At 39.8% G+C, this 23,198-nt stretch overlaps 1 protein-coding gene across 2 annotated transcripts in view; it reads right to left on the reverse strand.

The window, feature by feature from the left end:
- ABCB1 (ATP binding cassette subfamily B member 1) overlaps window positions 1-23,198 on the reverse strand; it is a 103,145-nt gene that overhangs the window by 37,002 nt on the left and 42,945 nt on the right. For both annotated transcript variants that reach the window (XM_079932184.1, XM_079932185.1), the window contains 10 exons: window positions 22,753-22,877; window positions 8,321-8,492; window positions 7,157-7,270; window positions 6,916-7,026; window positions 6,384-6,509; window positions 6,076-6,279; window positions 5,216-5,386; window positions 2,542-2,703; window positions 1,324-1,500; window positions 663-809 (listed from right to left, as the gene is read on the reverse strand). In XM_079932184.1, the coding sequence (XP_079788310.1) occupies window positions 663-809; window positions 1,324-1,500; window positions 2,542-2,703; window positions 5,216-5,386; window positions 6,076-6,279; window positions 6,384-6,509; window positions 6,916-7,026; window positions 7,157-7,270; window positions 8,321-8,492; window positions 22,753-22,877 (1,509 nt within the window). The remainder of the gene's footprint in view (window positions 1-662; window positions 810-1,323; window positions 1,501-2,541; window positions 2,704-5,215; window positions 5,387-6,075; window positions 6,280-6,383; window positions 6,510-6,915; window positions 7,027-7,156; window positions 7,271-8,320; window positions 8,493-22,752; window positions 22,878-23,198) is intronic.

Consider the following 23,198-nt stretch of genomic DNA (forward strand, 5'->3'; position numbering starts at 1 on the left):
TATATTTTGTGTAGTGATCCATCTCTTTCTCTACAATGTTTCTAGCAGTTATGGCAAAGGTGTCCTCAGCTTGTCTGAACATCTGTCATTAACAGAGGGCACTCCTGCCTGGATTGTAACTTCTTTGTTGAAAATGCCGAAATGAAAAGCAGGTGCAACCGGCATCTGTCAGCCTGCATCTTTTGGAAGCCGTCCCATTTGTTTCCTCTTAACACGTGGGATGGACATCTCACAGAGGCCCAGCGCTCAGCCTGCTTACGTCCTGACAAGCACATGAGTCAGAGAGCAGCTCTGTCTTGAGCCAGTGTGATGAACATACGAGGAAGTCTCTTCGCACCCTGGCGATAGGACAGTTCCATTGGACTCAGAGTCCAATGACGGCAGGTAGGGGACAGTCACCTAGTCAGTTTCGTGGACTATTTTTCAGGGATCTCATTCCCAGGGCCCTAGGATAGAAAGCAAATGCCACGACCAAGGAAGCTTTGAAAAATTAGTTTTCCTATCACAAACAAGACTTCTATTCCTACATCTACAAGCTGGTTAGTGTCATATGAAGGTGAGCTGCATGTTTTTGTGGTTTCTGTATAAAGTTACAAACACAAACAGTTCATTCTTTAGTCAGGACTCACAAGTATATCTCCAAAATGGACATAAACACTTACCCCTATAATCCTTGAAAATATTACTGAAAATGCTGGTTGCAGACCTCCATTTACAATGGCACAAAATATACCAACCACAAAATAAGGCCATTCAGTTATATTCAGCTTCAGAATCCTCCAAAAAGAAACTGGAGGTACATTTTCATCCTGGAGAACACAAAATAATACAACAAACTCGTCAGGAAAAGAACTGATACTTAACTGATTTAATTGATGTACAGTTCTTCTGTATGCAGAAAAATTTTTAAATGAATATATCTTTTTCTTACTTCCTTATCAACTGATGGCTATTTACCTTAAAAAAAAAAGTGCTGACAGATTCTGTTATATCGTTCCTTTATTTCTTAAAAATAAATGATTCCATAAACATTTAAGTCTGACCTGACAGTTGGAACGTGACAAGTATATTTATAAGTAAGGATGAAAGAACAAAAATGTTTGTGTTTGAAGACCCACTGTAATCTATCTCTTTACATTATAAATTCTAATTCTAAAATTCTTGTCCTATAAATTCCAACTTGAGTCTAAAATGTTGAGATTTGGATTTGTGGAACAGGCTAGGGGATAGGACAGGAGGATTCTGGATAACCATTTCTTGTTCCCACTCGTATCCCAGCCTTAGCCCACTGGTGAAGACATAAGTCCACAGCCTCCTCCGTACCGAAGTCTCTTCTGTACTAAGCTTTCTGTTTTGGCTTTGTGGTCCATGGATACTCTTGCGAGTTGATTTTCTTCTTATTAGACTGGATCCTAAATCTTTGGGGGACATGTCCAAGGCATCAATTTCACTTTCGGATCCACCAGCTGCATTTTCTAATTCAATTTCATTTCCTTTTGTCTAAAATAAATAAGAAATATGCATAAGCTGGTTAGGCTCAGTTAACCAACAAAAACTAATCGCTTAACAGCAAATATCAAGGAAATGGCAATTTAAGTCTGTATAGGAAAAGGATAAAATTAAACTGCTATTTTCTGGTGTGATTATATCTGAAAATTAAAACCACTAAATGAGTATTCTCAGAAAATATGCTGAAACAACATGGCATCCGTTCCATGTATCTAGTCATATACTTTTTGTGGGTGTTTTTGGCTCAATCATATTTGCTTTGGACCCGTGTTATCAACAGAAATACGGTGCAAACCATATTGTGAGCCACAATTTTTTTCAGTAGCCATGGTAAAAAATGTAAGAGAGGTAAAATCAATTTTTTTTTTTTTGCAGTACGTGGGCCTCTGACTGCTGTGGCCTCTCCTGTTGCAGAGCATAGGCTCCGGATGCGCAGGCTCAGCAGCCATGGCTCACGGGCCCAGCCGCTCCGCGGCATGTGGGATCTTCCCGGACCGGGGCACGAACCCGTGTCCCCTGCATCGGCAGGCGGACTCTCAACCACTGTGCCACCAGGGAAACCCTAAAATCAATTTTAATTGTATATTTTATCTAACCTAATGTATCCAAGGTATTAGATCAACATGTAATCAGTGTAAAGACTTTTTGAGATATCCTGCTTTTTTTTTGGTAGACTAAGTCTAAGTCTTTGGACTCTGGTATGCATTTCCAGCCTACAAACACTTCAATTCAGATTAACCACCGCTGAAGTGCTCAATAACCACATGTGGCTAGTGGCTACTTGAGTGGATAGCTCACCTTTAAGCCTTTTTTAACTTTACTTTTCTCTAATTATCCTTCTTTATTTTCCCTCCTTTCCAGACAAAGAAAAAACCTCTAAAAAACATTGGTCGGATCCTGAATCCCACCCAAGTATTTTCTCCCTCTTCTCAAGATAATCAACGGTAACATTTATTTATAGCACTGAACACAGCAAAATCAGCTTATGCCTAACATATCGTGCTTTAGGAAAATGCTAGAGTTAGACTATACCTGCATTGTGACAAGTTTGAAGTAAATGCCTTTCTCCTTCATGAGTTCATCATGACTGCCTTTCTCCACAGTGACTCCATCATCAAGACCAGCAATGACATCAGCATTACGAACTGTGGACAAACGATGCGCGATCACAATGGTGGTCCGGCCTTCTCTGGCCTAAAGAGAGAAAAATTTGGTTTTGGAATACATGAACAACTATCTGGAAAAATTCATTAATTCAAGTTATATTTACTGACCGCCAATGCCTTGGATATTGCAAAACTGTGTAAGCTATATAAGATAGTCTCTGCCTTCAGTAAATGTACAGTTAGTGGTTTAAAATGATATTCTAAAAAAAATTAAAAAATAATAAAAATAAAATAAAATGATGTTCTATTATAACTATAAACACAAATATGATAGTCTCATATTAATATTATGTAAGCCTCTAAGTATTTTAACTCAACCTCTCGTAGCCTGTTTATAGTAATCATCAGGGGCTTATATAAAGTAAAACACCCTACAGCCCAAGAATTGGTCAATCAGAGCAGGTACAGGCCAGTTGCTATACTGGTGCATACGAGCTAGCATCAGTCCTGGGAATCACCATGTCCTATCTCACAGGACATTTGGATGATCAAGACAAATAATAAATGTGAAGCAACAAAGTACAGACTTCAGCGTTGTACTGATCTGAACTCAAATCTTAGTTCTGCCATTTATGAATTCCAGGAGTTTATACAAATCTTTTAACCTGTGTGAGGCTCAACTTATTCATATATAAAATGGGGATAATAATATAGTGCTAATTTTTAGAGTAGTTGTGATAACTAAATACAACAATGCACAGGAAGCACTGTGATGTATACAGTAAATGCTTAATAAATGATTCTTATTCCTAGGGAGAAGCATTATGGAAAACTGAAGAGCTATGTAAATGTTTAAACGCCCAATCTCATTTTTATTTTCATATGGAACAGAGCCAGAGAACTAGAACTCGCCTGAGATTTCTTTAACCTTTGTAACTCCCAGTGCTTATAACGTTTGTTACTCTATATTTCTCTCCAGGAACTAGCAATAAAATTCTCAAAACAAGCTAACAAAAAAAAAGGTATCAGGATCAGTATGAAAAAGAGAAGTGAAAAACTCTGAGAAGAAAAAAAAAATACATGTCAGAAAAATACTCTCTAGGTGGTAGCAACCAGAAAGTAGAGAAGACAACGGATCAGCTCCATGGATGTTTTCAAAAGTCGGGGATGTGGTATTCCCACCCAAAATGTGCGTGCTAAAGAAAAGGTATTTTTAAATGCAACCTTTCTAAATTCATTTTATTTATAATTTAATACATAGTGCCATGGTAGAATTATAAAATACAGATGTGACATTATAGATAAGCAAAGTGAAGGGGGAAAATGCAGCCACAATCCCATCTCTTTCTATTTTGGTTCACAGAAGTTTTAGTGACCTGCTTTTTCTTCTCTCAACAATCTGTTACGCACTCTGACAGGATGTTTAGAGAAACAGCGTTGTTCTGTTATTACACAGAAGAGGAACTGGAGCAAATATGAGTTCATCTTTTTTTTTTTTTTTGCAGTACGCGGGCCTCTCACTGCTGTGGCCTCTCCCGTTGCGGAGCGCAGGCTCAGCGGCCATGGCTCACGGGCCCAGCCGCTCCGCGGCATGTGGGATCTTCCCGGACCGGGGCACGAACCTGCATCCCCTTCATCGGCAGGCAGATTCTCAACCACTGCGCCACCAGGGAAGCCCGTGAGTTCATCTTTGAATTCTACTGGGACACTTCAACTTGGAGCACTTATGGGTTAAAAGGTTTCCCCATTTCTTGTTCTCACAGAGTTGGCCTGGTTACCATCATACACCAGAGACCAAGCACAGTGCCTGGCACAGCACGAGCACTCAAGTCCAAACTGGTGAATGAGTCACACAGACTCGAGAACTGCTGGAAGGTCAAACTCTGTTGATGGTCAAGGACATTTCATGGCTCAGGTATGTTTCCAACATCGGCAGCTCTCCGGCACTTTCCTGAAGATAAGAGGTTTCTCATTTCCCACAGAGTCTTCAAGAGGCATCTAACATCTTGGAAACTGTAAACCTTCCTCTTGTTGACAACAACGAAAACTCACAAAACCTAAATAACAGGGTCATCGCTAAGGCTAATAAGTTTTCAAGATCACAATAAGAATCCACCTGCCAACACAGGGGACAAGGGTTAGAGCCCTGGTCCGGGAAGATCCCACATGCCGCAGAGTAACTAAGCCTGTGTGCCACAACTACTGAGCCCGCATGCCACAACTACTGAAACCCACGCACCTAGAGCCCGTGCTCTGCATCAGGAGAAGCCACCGCAATGAGAAGCCCACGCACCACAACAAAGAGTAGCCCCCACTCGCTGCAACTAGAGAAAGCCCATGCACAGCAATAAAGACCCGATGTAGCCAAAAATAAAGGAAAAAAAAAATTTGCAAGTATCTTTCAATGAAAGCTTATTCATCGCTACCTAAAAAATACCAGAGAAATAGAGAGAAGTTAAACAAACAGACGCAAAGAGGCTGGATGGTTTTAATAGCTTTAAGAATCACTTTAGAAGAGATTTTTTTTAAAACATTAAGAATTAACAATGGAATGTTCTTGTGCTTATAAATCAGCTAGGTTTGAAATGAGGTTCACCCACCTTATCCAGGGCCACCTGAACCACCGCTTCACTCTCAGTGTCCAGCGCTGAGGTGGCCTCATCCAGCAGCAGGATCTTGGGGTTGCGAACCAGAGCCCGAGCGATGGCGATTCTCTGCTTCTGTCCACCACTCAGCTGGGCCCCTCTCTCTCCAACCAGGGTGTCAAATTTCTACAACACAGAAACCACAGGAGGATTAAGCAACAGAATAAGCTATCTCAGCTCAGATTATAAGATGGCAAGCAGGGACTTCCCTGGTGGCGCAATGGTTAAGAATCCACCTGCCAATGCAGGAGACCCGGGGTCAAGCCCTGGCCCGGGAAGATCCCACATGCCACAGAGCAACTAGCTCTGTGCGCCACAACTACTGAGTCTGCGCTCTAGAGCCCGCAAGCCACAACTACTGAGGCCGCATGCCACAACTACTGCAGCCCACGTGCCAAGAGCCTGTGCTCCACAACAAAGAGAAACCACCGCGATAAGAAGCCGCACACTGCAACAAAGAGTAGCCCCCGCTCGCCGCAGCTAGAGAAAGCCCGCGCACAGCAACGAAGACCCAACGCAGCCAAAAAATAAATAAATTTATTAAAAAAAAAAAAAAAGATGGCAAGCAATCCCATAAACAACCCAAGCCTCACAGGCAGTATGGTCCAGTTCCTTAAACTTAGTAATAACCAACCCTAATTTAAAATAATATGTATGTCTACTGCTAGTCGATGCTGCTAGAGTTTTAAAATCTGAAGTCATCTTGATTTCCCTTCTTAGGAGGTTCCTCCAGTTTACAGTCATTTCCTAACTTCCTATGCATCAGGCCAGCATTTTATAACCCTCTAGCATGACAAAGATCGAGAAGGACTTACATTAGGCAGTTTCATGATGAAGTCATAGGCGCTGGCTTCCTTCACAGCTTTCTCAATCTCATCCATGGTTACATTTTCACGGCCGTAGCGAATGTTCTCGGCTATGGTGGTAGCAAACAACACAGGTTCCTGACTCACCACACCGATAATTTCCCGCAGATACCTGACATTGATGGTCCTGATGTCCTGTCCGTCAATACTGATCTGAAATAAAAAGTAGGTGTGATATTCACACACTGCAGACTTGTGACGTATAATCTGCAAAGGTAACTCAGTGCCGCAGCACCTAGTTCAGCAAGTCATCTCACCACGCCCTCCGTGGGGTCATAGAGCCTCTGTATCAGCTGGACCGTCGTGCTTTTCCCACAGCCGCTGTTTCCAACCAGTGCCACCGTCTGCCCGCTCTCTACCTTCAAGTTGAGGCCCTTCAAGATCTATCATGATGAATAAGAAATAAACTTAAAGGCAAAACACAGATTCTGAGACTATGAACTCAATTCAAAACTAGGTTTAAGGGCTTCCCTGGTGGCGCAGTGGTTGAGAGTCCGCCTGCCGATGCAGGGGACACGGGTTCGTGCCCCGGTCCGGGAAGATCCCACATGCCACGGAGCGGCTAGGCCCATGAGCCACGGCTGCTGGGCCTGCGTGTCCGGAGCCTTGCTCCGCAACGGGAGAGGCCACAACAGTGAGAGGCCCACGTACCGCAAAAAAAAAAAAAAAACGAAAAAAAAAAAACTAGGTTTAAACATACATTTTTTTTAAACAATCTCTAAAGGGAAGTATCAGACACGCTTCATCCAATACATTGTTGAATCACTGATTAATCATTTATCACTGTACCTTAACTTCGTTTCGAGATGGGTAATTGAAGTGAACATTTCTGAATTCCAGATTTCCCTTAATATTATCGGGTTTGCGCCCGTTCTTCGAATAGCTGTCGATGCTTGGTTTCTAAACAGAATAAAATTTCAGAAGATGACTAGGTTACAATAACTACTTTTAGTGACATCTGTGGAGAGTTGAATAAAGTGATAAAGAAAATCGACTTTTTTAGACAGATAAAGGGCCAGCCCAGACTTACGTTATCAATGATCTTAAAGATTTCATAAGCTGCTCCTCTTGCATTTGCAAATGCCTCAATGCTTGGAGATGCCTGTCCAACACTAAAAGCCCCAATTAATACGGAAAAGAAGACCTGAGGAATGTGAAGGAAAAACATCAAGTTACTTAGTGTTTAGTACATTTTTTCATACTTCTTCTAACATCGCTAATTAAATTTTTAAATGGCAAAGGCAACATATCAATACTGGCTGTTAAAAATATTTTTAAAGTTGAAGTACTATACAGTTTAGAATGCTGAATTAGTCTTACTGGCTCAGTGAAACAATAAATTCTATATGACTAGAATATTTTTATATGTCTTCAATGGCCAAGAATTTTGGTTAAGGTCATCAGTAGGGTACAGTGGAAACAAACCCTATTATGAGAGTCAGAAGCCCAAAGTCTGAATCCTGGATTGAGCACTGACTGGCTTTATGTCTTCAGGTGATTCTCCTAGATCTCTGGGCTTCAATTTCTTTATTTGCAAAAACAGGCAAGATTCTATCTATTTTCCCTACCGGGCAACCTTAGTGTTCTTGTATCAAGTGAAACGGTACATATGAAAGTATTTTGTGAAGTATAAAGCACACATTCTTTCTCAGATGGAGTCTCTCTGCCCTCCACCAGATTGTATACTCTTTGAGGTCTGATGAACCGTTTATTTTTGTTTGTTTTTCTTCATTTTGCCCAAATCCGTTTCTTATTGGTAGACTTGATACCGTTTTTCTTCAGGGGTTAAAGGGAACTAATGTCACTATTCACTTCTTTCTAAATCACACAGTAGTTATATTACCCAACAACTTACATAGAAGGAATTTTGCTAAGTGATTCTCTACTCATGTTCTCGGTTAGTCCTTTACAACAACGCTAAAAATTATGGCATCTTATTCCTGCCATTTCCATTTTGCAGAAGAGGTAAGAGAGTCTTGAAAAGTCTAGGTGGCTGAAGCGAATCATACAGCTACTAAGTGGCAGAGCCGGAATTTGAACCAAGACGGCCTGATATCAAATCCCAGTCTCTTGCTCGCTATTCTTTGCATTATTTAATAATTCTTCGAAAATATATGCTCCAACACTCAAACCAACACTACGAAATTTCACTGCATGTTAATAGTGAGTCATCTCTTAATATAACATCACTTACAGTGAGTACTTGTCCAATAGAATAATCTTCTGACAGGACTAAGGAGGTCCCATACCAGAATGCCAGAGCGTATGATGCATAGATCAACAGGAAAGCAGCACCCATAGAAATGTTGGCTGTAATAGCTTTCTTTATTCCAATTCTTTTAGCTTCTTCCAAATTTTTGTTGTACCTGGGAGAAGTAACAAAAATTAGCACACATACCTATCAATCTTATGAAACGGGTCAATACAGCATGATGGTCATTGCGTACACAGGATGTGCCACGGCCTGGGGGAGGTGTTTCACATGTATTTTCTCCTTTTGTCCACACACTGATCCCATGATGCTAGTATTATGTTAATCCCTTCTTGTAGAAGACAAAACTGAGGCCTTATGGAAATTAAGTAATTTGTCGAGGGATGTTCTAAAAAGCACCTTCTCTGACTTCGGCAATAGTGAAATAAATGAAGTAATACTTAGCGAACTTCCAGAACTTGCATCGTTTCATACATAAGACAAAACAGAAGCTATGAAAACACCTGCGTTTTCCCTTGAAAATCTGCATGTGTTTAAAATGTACTAATAAAATGAAGACAAAATGCTAGAAAGTGCTCAATATAGGTGAGTCCTTTAAACCTCTGAATATCAAGTCTGCTCCCCGCCCTGCTTCCCCCTGGGCCTGCTGGAAGAACCAAATGAGAAAATACATGTGTGAGAGCATTTTAAGAGCTCTGAATTGCCATCCAAGACTTTTTACATGTAAATAAACTGTCTAGTTTATCTTACTTCCACAGATGTTTATTTTAAAAATCACTGACCTGAAAAAATTATTTGGCTTAAAGTATATAATAGTCCATCACTATGTATCAGTGTCCCCTTCCTCGGCCTTTCTATACATTGCCTACTACCCATCCCCTCTGTCAATGCCTCCGACGTTGGTCCTGTCATGGCTACTCACTGCTGGAGGAAGGGGCTCTCCCTGGTGGCATGGGCCACCCAAGGCCTTCTGGCTGCCTCAAGGACGGAGCAAATCAAGATCTCAGTACTATAACCCTGTAATCTGTTCACAGCACAAAAATCTGCACTACATTAGCCAAACTTGGAGAACACCTGTTAATAATTCTTACAGCGTATACAGGGAAATACACAAAAGAGGGCAAAAGCAAGGAAGCAAACAAAAACCAAAGCAATGTTAGAGTCCACTGACAGATATTTCTCTCTCTTTCTAATCACTTAACACTTACTCCCAAACGGCAATTCAAGTACTTTTTACACCCTGGGAAACTGGTTAATTTCTGATATTCAAGGTAAGTAAAGGAGATGGCCTCTGTAACTTTACCTTCATTTGAAAGGAACATGGCAGACTGCTTTCCTTAAGAAGAGAGATGTGGAGATAAGCAAATGGGGCCCTAATTTAAAGAAAAAGAAGGATCTTTGCAAATATAGAATCATGGTAAAATTATTAGAGAAATAGGACAGATTATAATTGAGCTTTAAATCTGTCCTTATCCTCTCAATCACAACTCCTTGCAGGAAGAGGAGCTCACAATTGTTGACATGGAAGAATTTATTTCCATACAGAGTATATATTTTGAGGTCTTTGATCCATAAACACATGACTATGTAAATATTATGTGGTATTATATTTATTTTTTGGAGCATCTGTCCCATTCGTTAGAATGTAGAAGCAGAGGTCAAGCCTTGCTCAGATATGAGCATGCATTCTTTCTTGCCTTCATGCCTTTTAAAAACTCCTTCACCAATAACCAGTTAACCAAAGGCATGGCCAAATGAAAATTACATGACTACTGCCTAAAGAGCAAATTTAAACAGAACTTCATGGTGATAAAATGGTAATATATTATTAGAGTTTCTCCCTCCAAAAATGTAAATCCCAAACTTGCCAGTTACAATCTTTGACCAACAAATTATTTGTGAGAAATGTATTTCAATGGTTGATATACATCCCTCCCACTTTATGAGGTGATTTGATGTGAAAGTATTACTAGGCATAAATTATACATGATGACATTTAAGTAACTTTAATGCTATGAGTCAAACCCTGTTATTTCCTTTATTTCAGTTCTTGCTTACCAAGACTAATGTAGAAATCATTTCACTGATATGCTGTGTCCCAAGTAGCCAGAGGAAACTTTTGCACAGGCAGAGGAAACAAGGAAGAAAATCATTTAGATGCCAGAAAAGATAAAGGAAGAAAAGAAGAGGATAAGGAAGCAGGAAAAACAAACAATACTACTTTTACATAGGCTTTGATACACATATAACACCAGATATTAAAATCATTAATTCATTATAAGCTTTAGTATGAAAATGATAATGTAGGATTTCCTAAAAGGGGCAAAGTTACATAATAAAACAATGACATTTAGAAAAAAATATTCTTAAATAATATGAAAATATATATCAGTGACACAAATAGCCCCTTACGAGAGCAAGGAACAATTTTTGCTAAGCAAAGAGAAATCAATACTAACAGGTCAACATATGCAAGACACACACAAGAGAAAAATATAATTAAATGAAGGAGAATAAAACTATTGTATACTACTGAATTAAATTCACTCTAAATTCTGAGAGACTCTGAGAGATCCTACCATACCTGCTAATTTCAAGAGAAAATCAGACTAAAACCTTAATTACTTGTCTATGTGGAAGCAGAGAAGGGAAGAGCAAGAACTAGAAAGAAAACTGAAGAATTATATTTGGTCTAAGGATAATTTTAACAATTCTACTTCCGAATTAAATCCTCAATCTAGGAACTTATCACCCTTCTCCTGGACTACTTCAACAGTCTTCCAAGCAAATCTTTGACAGCTCTCATACATTCACCAGACCAATTACAGGCAGAGAAATGGTTTTAAAAAGTAATGTAGATTGTCACTCCCTTGTTTAAAACCCTCAACCGCTTCCCTGTGCCCTTAGAGTTAGATCCTAACTCCTCACCAGGGTCTGCAAGTCCCCTTGTTCCGGCCCCCACCCACCCTCAACAGCCTTTCTTCATCTCAATCTCCTCTCACTCAACTGAACTCCAGGCACACAAGTCTTAGGATATTTTCTAGAATATACCAAAGTCTTTGCCACCTCAGGAAATCTGGAAGACTCCTCTATCCCTACCCCTACTAGAGCAGGATTTTCCTCATCCCTCAAGTCCCAGCCTCCATGAAACCACCTCAAACATCCATCATACCTTCCTTATCATCGTTCAAGTAAATTTGCCCTCCTTACCCTCATGGGCACACTCTTTGATTGCTTCATAGCACATTTTAAAAATTCATGATTTAATTCATGTCTTTGATGATTTCTTTCTTATCTTCCTTACTACTTTCCTGCCTCCCTTCCTTCCCTTTTCTTCACCTTACTGTTTTGACTGGGGATAACACGAAGGCAAATATCCCCAGAGCCTAGCATAGTGCATGGGGTGTGTTAGATGCTGGATAAATTTGCTGAATGAATTGAACTTTCAAGAAATGGGCAAGATGGAAAGAACCTTAGGCCATCAGGTGGCAGTCCTGAGCCTACTCTTGATCTTCAGGCAAAACTAACTTCCAGGGCTTCCCTGGTGGCGCAGTGGTTGAGAGTCCGCCTGCCGATGCAGGGGACACGGGTTTGTGCCCCAGTCGGGGACGATCCCACATGCCACGGAGCAGCTGGGCCCATAAGCCATGGCTGCTGAGCCTGCACGTCCGGAGCCTGTGCTCCGCAACGGGAGAGGCCACAACAATGAGAGGCCCGTGTATGGCAAAAAAAAAAACAAAAAAAACTAACTAACTTCCAGTTCTCTAGAGGAGAATGATCTTTCAAAGATACATTCCAGTAACTAATATCTTCTGAAGAAATGATTCTACACCTGAAATGAATCTTTGAATATACCTGTGTAAGCCCATTTGCTTATTCTTATAATAAAAAGTTAATCAAAATCTTCTCTAAAACAACAAAAAAATTTGTACCTAATTTCTTAAAGCACTCCATTTAAAAAAACCTCAATTCTTTTAAAATTTCAGTGAATTAAAATGATCAGATTTATCTAAGTTCTGAATATTGGACTTGACTCCTGTTATGTCCTTTCCCTCCTTACCCAGGTTACATCACATACATCATTATTGTTTTTCATCGCTAATAATAATATCTTCTCAACTTATGTTCTTCAAATTTTGGATGCCATTAATTTAAAAAGTATTATAGGGACTTCCCTGCTGGCACAGTAGTTAAGAATCCACCTGCCAATGCAGGGGACGTGGGTTTGATCCCTGGTCTGGGAAGATCCCATATGCTGTGGAGCAACTAGGCCGAAGAGACACAACTACTGAATCCTGGGAGCCACAAATACTGAAGCCTGCGTGCCCTAGAGCCCACATGCTACAACTATTGAGTCCACGTTCTGCAACTACTGAAGCCTGCATGGCTAGAGCCCATGCTCCCCAATGAGAAGCTATCATAATGAGAAGCCCGCGCACTGCAACAAAGAGTAACCCTCGCTCGCCACAACTAGAGAAAGCCAGTGCAAAGCAATGAAGACCCAATGCAGCCAAAAGAATAAAAAGTATTATAATTTTGTTATTTTATGTAGCATTAAAAAGGAGTATAGGAGGTGGAGTCAAGATAGCATACTAAAAGGACGCAGAATTCGCGTCTTCTCACAAAAAGGGCACCTAACAGGCACCCCTGGGGGACCATGGACACCTAAGGGGATGGGAGGAACCCCCTGCGCCCGGGTAGGATGTGGGGAGTGGGGGGAGGGGGGAGGAGAACTGGAGGCAGGACAGGACCAGCACCACTGAGGGGCAGCTGGGGGAGGGGAACGGATCCAACGCCCGAAGGGGGAAATTGGGGGACCACTGGGAGGGCAGAGGATCAAAAGGGAGCGTGGCCAGGTTTCCCCTGCCACTTGGACCCCCAGGAACCTGCTGAGATCCGAGGCCTGATCCTCTGCCCACCGAGGCCCCCTCCAGCTGCGCAGGTCCTGAGGGAGTGGGAAGGAGGAAAGGAGGAGCAAAAATAAAGGCCAGACCTCTGGGACCAGCACCCCTGAGGGGCGGCTAGGGGAAGGGAGGAATTCCTACACCCAGCAGGACCCACCCACCATTAGGGGTCCAGCAGCAATGGGGGAGATCTGGGGCGAGACAGTGGGGGAGGGCCACGAAGTAACGTAAACGGGGCCAGCTCTTTCCCTGACCACTTAGGAACGGGGAAGCCTGTTGAGCTCCTGGGCCTAATACTCTGCCCTCGGAGCCTCCCTCCTGCCACGCAGAGCCCAAACCCCGCCCCTACACCGCCACCCAGGGCCCTACCTCTACACTCCGAGACGCCCTCCCACAAGCTCGGCCTAAACCCCACCCACACACCCTCTCCAGGGCCTTACCTCCAAACTCCAGAACGCCACACTCCAGAAGCTCTCCTTGGGTGATGCCTCTCCCATTCCACCAGGTCCTAGGCAGACGCCCCGCCCCAAGCTTAAACACAGCCCCACCTAGGCCCTATCAAATGCTCAAACGTCATCCCCCAACCCGTCTAGGTCCCGCCCCACCCTAAACCCCACCCCTGCCCAAGTTCTACCCCGCCTAAACTCCGCCCCCATAGCCAAGGCTTTTTTTTTTTTTTTTTTCTTACTGTGCCGTGAGCTTGCAGAATCTTGGTTCTCGGGCAGGAGATCGGGCCCGAGCTCCTGCGATGGAAGCTCCGACTCTAAAGCGCTGGACAACAGGGAACCTCAGAACCCAAGGAATATCAATTAGAGTAAGGCCTCCCAGAGGTCCTCAACTCAGCACCAAGACCCAGCTCTATCCAACTACCTGCAAACTCCAGTGCTGGATGACGCAGGCCAAACACCCAGTAAGACAGAATTACAGCACCACCCATCAAAAAAAAATAATAATAATTAAACGACAAAAAAATGTTACAGACGAAGGAGCAAGGTAAAAACCTACAAGACCAAATAAATGAAGACAAAATAGGCACTCTATCTGAAAAAGAATTCAGAGTTATGATAGTAAAGATGATCCAAACTCTTGAAAACAGAATGGAGAAAATACAAGAAACATTTAACAAGGATCTAGAAGAACTAAAGAGCAAACAAACAGTGATAAACAACACAATTACTGAAATTAAAAATACTCTACAGGTAATCAATAACAGAGTAACTGAGGCAGAAGAATATATAAGTGAGCTGGAAGATAAAATGGTGGAAATAACTGGCAGGGAGCAGAATAAAGAAAAAAAGAATTAAAAGATGAGGACAGTCTCAGAGACCTCTGGGACAACATTAAATGTACCAACATTCGAGTTATCAGGGTCCCAGAAAAAGAAGAGAAACAGAAAATGTCTGAGAAACTATTTGAAGAAATTATAGTCAAAAACTTCCCTAACATGGGAAAGGAAATAGTCAAGTCCAGGAAGTGCAGGGTCCCATACAGGATAAACCCAAATTGAAACATGCCGAGACCCGTATTAATCAAACTATCAAAAATTAACTACAAAGAAAAAATATTAAAAGCAGCAAGAGAAAAGCAACAAATAACATACAAGGGAATCCCCATAAGGTTAACAGCTGATCTTTCAGCAGAAACTCTGCAAGCCAGAAGGGACTGGCAGGACATATTTAAAGTGATGAAAGGGAAAAACCTACAACGAAGATTACTACACCAGCAAGGATATCATTCAGATTCGACGAAGGAATTAAAACCTTTACAGACAAGCAAAAGCTCAGAGAATTCAGCACCACCAAACCAGCCTTACAGCAAATGCTATAGGAACTTCTCTAGGCAGGAAACACAAGACAAGGAAAAGACCTACAATAACAAACCCAAAACAATTAAGAAAATGGTAATAGAAACATACATATTGACAACTACCTTAAATGTAAATAGATTAATGCTCCAACCAAAAAACACATAGACTGGCTGAATGGATACAAAAACAAGACCCACATATAAGCTGTCTACAAGAGACCCACTTCAAACCTAGGGACACATACAGACTGAATGTGAGGGGATGGAAAAAGATATTCCATGCGAATGGAAATCAAAAGAAAACTGTAGTAGCAATTCTCATATCAGACAAAGTAGACTTTAAAATAAAGACTACCACAAGAGACAAAGAAGGACACTACATAATGATGAAGGGATCAATCCAAGAAGAAGTTATAACAATTGTAAATATTTATACACCCAGCATAGGAGCACCTCAATACATAGGCAAATGCTAACAGCCATAAAAGGGGAAATCGACAGTAACACAATCATAGTAGGGGACTTTAACACCCCACTTTCACCAATGGACAGATCAACCAAAATGAAAATATATAAGGAAACACAAACTTTAACTGATACATTAAACAAGATGGACTTAATTGATATTTACAGGACATTCCATCCAAAAACAACAGAATACACTTTCTTTCAGTGCTCATGGAGCATTCTCCAGGATAGACCATATCTTGGATCACAAATCAAGCCTAGGTAAATTAAGAAAATTGAAATCGTATCAAGTATCTTTTCCGACCACAACGCTATGAGACTAGATATCAATTACAGGAAAAAAACTGTAAAACAAAAAAATACAAACACATGAGGCTAAACAATACACCACTAAATAAACAAGAGATCACTGAAGAAATGAAAGAGGAAATTAAAAAATACCTAGAAACAAATGACAATGAAAACACAACGACCCAAAATCTATGAGATGCAGCAAAAGCAGTTATAAGAGGGAAGTTTATAGCAACACAATCCTACCTCAAGGAACAAGAAAAATCTCAAATAAACAACCTAACCTTACACCTAAATCAATTAGAGAAAGAAGAACAAAAAAACCCAAAGTTAGCAGAAGGAAAGAAATCATAAAGATCAGAGCAGAAATAAATGTAATAGAAATGAATGAAACAATAGCAAAGATCAATAAAACTAAAAACTGGTTCTTTGAGAAGATAAACAAAATTGATAAACCATTAGCCAGACTTATCAAGAAAAAAAGAAGAAGACTCAAGTCTATAGAATTATAAATGAAAAAGGAGAAGTAACAACTGACACTGCAGAAATCAAAGGATCCTGAGAGATTACTACAAGCAATTATATGCCAATAAAATGGGCAACCTGGAAGAAATGGACAAATTCTTAGCAAAGCACAACCTTCCAAGACTGAACCAGGAAGAAATAGAAAATATAAGCAGACCAATCACAAGCACTGAAATTAAAACAGTGATTAAAAATCTTCCAACAAACAAAAGCCCAAGACCAAATGGCTTCACAGGTGAACTCTATCAAACATTTAGAGAAGTGCTAACACCTATCTTTCTCAAACTCTTCCAAAATATAGCAGACGGAGAAACACTCCCAAACTCATTCTACGAGACCACCATCACCCTGATACCAAAACCAGACAAAGATGTCACAAAAAAAGAAAACTACAGGCCAATATCACTGCTGAACACAGATGCAAAAATCCTCAGCAAAATACTAGCAAACAGAATCCAACAGCACACTAAAAGGATCCTACACCATGATCAAGTGGGGTTTATCCCAGGAATGCAAGGATTCTTCAATATATGCAAATCAATCAATGTGATACACCATATTAACAAATTGAAGGATAAAAACCATATGATCATCTCAATAGATGCAGAGAAAGCTTTTGACAAAATTCAACACCCATTTATGATAAAAACCCTCCAGAGAGTAGGCATAGAGGGAACTTACCTCAACATAATAAAGGCCATATATGAAAAATGCACAGCCAACATCATTCTCAATGGTGAAAAACTGAAAGCATTTCCTCTAAGATCAGGAACAAGACAAGGTTGCCCACTCTCACCACTATTACTCAACATTGTTTTGGAAGTCCTAGCCACAGCAATCAGAGAAGAAAAAGAAATAAAAGGAATACAAATTGGAAAAGAAGAAGTAAAACTGTCACTGTTTGCAGAAGACATGATACTATACATAGAGAATCCTAAAGATGTTACCAGAAAACTACTAGAGCTAATCAATGAATTTGGTAAAGTAGCAGGATACAAAATTAATGCACAGAAATGTCTTGCATTCCTATATACTAATGATGAAAAATCTGAAAGAGAAATTAAGGAAACACTCCCATTTGCCATTGCAACAAAAAGAAAAAAATACCTAGGAATAAACCTACCTAAGGAGACAAAAGACCTGTATGCAGAAAACTGTAAGACACTGATGAAAGAAATTAAAGATGATACAGATAGATGGAGAGATATACTATGTTCTTGGATTGGAAGAATCAACATTGTGAAAATGACTATACTACCCAAAGCAATCTACAGATTCAATGCAATCCCTATCAAACTACCAATGGCAGTTTTCACAGAACTAGAACAAAAAATTGCACAACGTGTATGGAAACACAAAAGACCAAATAGCCAAAACAATTTGAGAAAGAAAAACAGAGGTGGAGGAATCAGGCTCCCTGATTTCAGACTATACTACAAAGCTACAGTAATCAAGACAGTCTGGTACTGGCACAAAAACAGAAATATAGATCAATGGAACAGGATAGAAATCCCAGACATAAACCCATGCACATATGGTCAACTTATCTTTGATAAAGGAGGCAAGAATATACAATGGAGAAAAGACAGCTTCTTCAATGAGTGGTGCTGGGAAAACTGGACAGCTACATGTAAAAGAATGAAATTAGAACACTCCCTAACACCATACACAAAAATAAACTCAAAATGGATTAAAGACCTAAATGTAAGGCCAGACACTATCAAACTCTTAGAGGAAAACATAGGCAGGACCCTCTGTGACATAAATCACAGCAAGATCCTTTTTGACCCACCTCCTAGAGAAATGGAAATAAAAACACAAATAAACAAATGGGACCTAATGAAACTTCAAAGCTGTTGTACAGCAAAGGAAACTATAAACAAGACGAAAAGACAACCCTCAGAATGGGAAAAAATATTTGCAAACGAAGCAACAGACAAAGGATTAATCTCCAAAATATACAAGCAGCTCATGCAGCTCAATATCAAAAAAACAAACCCAATCCAAAAATGGGCAGAAGAACTAAATAGATATCTCTCCACAGAAGATATACAGATAGCAAACAAACACATGAAAGGATGCTCAACATCATTAATCATTAGAGAAATGCAAATGAAAACTACAATGAGGTATCATCTCACACCGGTCAGAATGGCCATCGGCAAAAAAATCTACAAACAATAAATGCTGGAGAGGGTGTGGAGAAAAGGGAACCCTCTTGCACTGTTGGTGGGCATGTAAATTGATACAGTAACTATGGAGAACAGTATGGAGGTTCCTTAAAAAACTAAAAAGAGAACTACCATAGGACCCAGCAATCCTACTACTGGGCATATACCATGAGAAAACCATAATTCAAAAAGAGTCATGTACCACAATGTTCATTGCAGCACTATTTACAATAGCCAGGACATGGAAGCAACCTAAGTATCCATCGACAGATGAATGGATAAAGAAGATGTGGCATATATATACAATGGAATATTACTCAGCCATAAAAAGAATCGAAATTGAGTCATTTGTAGTGAGGTGGATGGACCTAGAGTGTGTCATACAGAGTGAAGTAAGTCAGAAAGAGAAAAACAAATACTGCAGGCTAACACATATATATGGAATCTAAAGAAAAAAAATTGGTTCTGATGAACCTAGAGGCAGGACCGGAATAAAGACGTAGACATAGAGAATGGACTTGAGGACATGGGGGAGGGGGAAGGGTAAGCTGGGACAACGTAAAGAGTAGCACTGACAGATATGCACTACCAAATGTAAAATAGCTAGCTAGTGGGAAGCAGCTACAAAACACAGGGAGATCAGCTCAGTGCTTTGCGATCACCTGGAGGCGTGGGATAAGGAGGGTGGGAGGGAGATGCAAGAGAGAGGTGATACGGAGATATACATATGCATATAGCAGATTCACTTTGTTATACAGCAGAAACTAACACAACATTGTAAAGCAATTATACTCCTATAAAGATGTTTAAAAAGAAAAAAAGAAATCTCACACATTGAGAAGTAAATGAAAAAAAAAAGGAGTTTAATAGGGCACTCCATATACAGCTGGGACCCAAAAGTGGTTTCAGGTTAATAGTGCCCCCAGTGAACGGCAGAAGCAAACACAAATGCTTCCCGCAGAACTTGAGTTCTCAATCCAGTCCCATAGCAACTGTAAGATGGCTCTGACTGTAGGATTTATCTGAATTTCAGAGATGATGAATTGTGAGAGAAAAATGTGCATCTCAGAATTGATGAAATACTACATATTCTCTAATTGTTCACAGGAATGCCATTTTTTTTTCTGAATTGTCATCAGGTACCCGGAGACCTTAACATACACTGTTGGTCTGCAGACCTTACTATATACTGTTACTGGAATTCCTATGTAGACAATCATATCATCTGTACATAATGACAGTTTTGCTTTTTGTTTTCCAGCCCTTAGAGCTTTTCACTTTATTTTTATTTATTATTCTTACTCTTATTTTTTCCTTCATTTTATTATGTAATACCAGTACAACACTGAATAGAAATGATTCTAGCGGACATACTTGTTTCATTCATTATTTTAAAGAAATGCTTTTAACATTTTACCATTTAATACAAAGTTTCCTGTGGGTATCTGGTTTATCAGATTAAGAAAATTTTTGTCAAGAATCATATGCAATTAATGCTTTTTCTTCATCCATCAAAACAAAATGTTTCTTTCAATCTGCTAGTGTGGTTAATTAATAGATTTCCTAAGGTTAAATCATCTTTGCATTTATAGGATCAAGCCACCAGGTTCAGGATTTTTTTTAAATCTGATATTTTTCACATTGATTCATTTAGCTAATAATTTATCTAGATTTTCTGCATCTATGTTTTAGGTGAAACGGTATTACAATTTTCCTTTCTCATATACCTGCTGTCTGGTATGGTGTCAAAGTTATACTAGCCTCCTAACATGAACTAACAACTTTCTATATATATTTTGCATTCTCAGAAGCAATCTGTGTAAGATGGGGTTATCTCTTGCTTGAAGTTTTGTTAAAATCTTGCCTGTAAAATTATCTGGACCTGGTGGTTTCTACTTGGTGTGTACGTATACGTAAAGGCAAGGGATGGAGATTTTAAACTGGATTCAATTCCTTTAATGATTATAGTTCTACTCAAGTTTTCTTCTTAAGAGAATTTTAACCTATATTTTTCTGGGATATTGTCTATTTCATCAGGATTTTACAATTTATTGGTATAAAACTAATTTTTAAAATACATTTTTTAAAATCTGTAGCAATTCTTTCCTTATTCATTTTTATTTTGTTCCTCATTAAACTCGCAAAGGGCTTCCCTGGTGGCACAGTGGTTAAGAATCTGCCTGCCAATGCAGGGGACACGGTTGAAGCCCTGGTCCGGGAAGATCCCACATGCTGCAGAGCAACTAAGCCCGTGTGCCACAACTACTGAGCCTGCATTCTAAAGCCCACGAGCCACAACTGCTGAGCCTGCGTGCCACAACTACTGAAGCCCTTGTGCTTAGAGCCTGTGTTCCACAACAAGAGAAGCCACTGCAATGAGAAGCCCTTGCACCACAATGAAGAAGGGTAGCCTCCACTCACTGCAACTAGAGAAAGCCCGCGTGCAGCAATGAAGACCCAACACAGCCAAAAATAAAATTAATTAATTTTTTAAAACTTGCAAAATACTACTTCATTGTTTAACTGTGTTTTCAAAGAGTTAGTTTATGGATTCTTGTCAACTCTGCTTTTTTATCTTTTTTTCTATTAAATTATTTTTATGCTCTTATCTTTATTATTTCCTTCTTGTACTTCCTTTTCTCTGTTGTTCTTTTTCTAAGTCCTTAATCTGGCTGTTTGGTTCATTAATTTTCAGCAATTTAAAAATTTCTTCTACCAAACACCCTAGTGATAGCACTGGACTTGGATTCATTTTTAACACGAAATCCTCAGTTTTAGGAAGAGATAGCTCCCTAGTCCACAGAGTATTATGAATTGAGACTCCAGCAGCGCCTGAAGGTGAGGCCTGAGACTTTGATTTCTATGGAGAGATGCTTTCCTCCAGCTCAAAAACTAGGCAGAAGCAGATAGGCCTTGTTTGTCTCCCTGTGCTGGTGGATGCATTCTTTTTCTGGTCCACCTTTCCACTAAGGAAAACTGGAAACAAATCCCAAGTTTAAAACCTCATTTTGGGGCTTCCCTGGTGGTGCAGTGGTTAAGAATCCACCTGCCAATGCAGGGCACATGGGTTTGAGACCTGGTCCAGGAAGATCCCACATGCCGCGGAACAACTAAGCCCGTGCGACACAACTACTGAGCCTGCGCTCTAGAGCTCGTGAGCCACAACTACTGAAGCCCATGAGCCTACAGCCCATGCTCCACAACAAGAGAAGCCACCGCAGTGAAAAGCCCGCGGACTGCAAGGAAGAGTAGCCCCTGCTCGTTGCAACTAGAGAAAGCCTGTGCGAAGCAACAAACACCCAAAGCAGTCAAAACTAAATAAAAATCAAATAAATAAATTTATTAAAAAAAACTTCATTCCGTGTCTATTCAAACATTAACTATTCAGAAAGGGCTTTGCTGAATAATCTCTCTAAATAGTAAACACCCCCCTATGACTCTCATGGAGTATTTTATTTCCCCAAATAGTTATCTACCCCAACTGGTATGTTCGATATTTTGTTCATTTGTGGTTGTTTGTACCTGTCGCCTCCACCATCAAGAAAAGAGGGGCTTCATTTGATTGGATGTTTGCCAGGTAATTAAGCAAGACTTCACATTTTATTAGTCAGACATATTTTAAGGCAAAAGCAAAAACCTTAGCAAAATTTGAGATAGAGCACAGATATTACTTTCCTTTGAACTATGGTAGGTACATAGCCATCACAAATTATTCTCAGAGGATATCTTTGTGGGTATGAAATATATCATATGAACAAAGTGTACTCCAAACACATATGTACAGTTTAAAGAATATACAGTGAACACCCACGTAAGCACAATTGAGGTCACTGTGCACAACTGAGCAAACCATCAGACCCACAGATGCCCCCGGCCCTGTGTCCCTCTCTTATCACCAACTCATCTCCCCCAGAGGTAACCATTATTCTGACTTAATGACCCCATAGATCTAACACAAAATACTCATTCATTCTTAGAGAATCAAGAACTACTATGTTTCAGCCTTAAGGAATTATTTTATGTCACTGATGACCTAGAAGACTCTAGAAAATGCTTTGAATAAGCAGATATAAGAAGAGTACAATTAGAATTACAATTTTTCCAGAATATTAACTATGCTGTAACATATCCATGAAGCTACTTAAGGAAACATATATATCAGAGAGTAACAGTCATCACCGTCTACCGGAAGGGCATATAAGATGACAGAATTTAACATCTCTACCAACTTAAAAAAAGAGACTCACACCTTTCAAGTTCTTTCTTTTGTCCTCCAAATGCAATCACAGTTCTAATCGCTGCTAACACCTCTTCAGCTACTGCTCCAGCTTTTGCATATGCCAAGAGTTCTTTATCAGTAAATGAAGATAGTATCTGTTTAAAAACACAATTGCAGATAATTTTAAATTTAACAAGTTAATTGTATCTTTTGTAAAGAAAAAATAAATATATACACAAATGTTCCTTGTATGTTACTGTATATAAATCTTTTATTCATCTTTGGTCATCATGTCCTACTTTTTAGTGTACATATTATAAGCCACTTCAAATTCTTTTTGGACTGAGATGGTATAAAACAAATTAAATTAAAATTTTTATTTTCTCACTATACCCCATGGATCCTCATATAAATAAATAAATCTGGGACTTTAAATCTCAGAAGGAGGTGTATACTATTAACATAAACCAATATAG

This window comes from Stenella coeruleoalba (genome assembly GCF_951394435.1).
Source record: "Stenella coeruleoalba genome assembly, chromosome: 9".
NCBI lineage: Eukaryota > Metazoa > Chordata > Mammalia > Artiodactyla > Delphinidae > Stenella > Stenella coeruleoalba.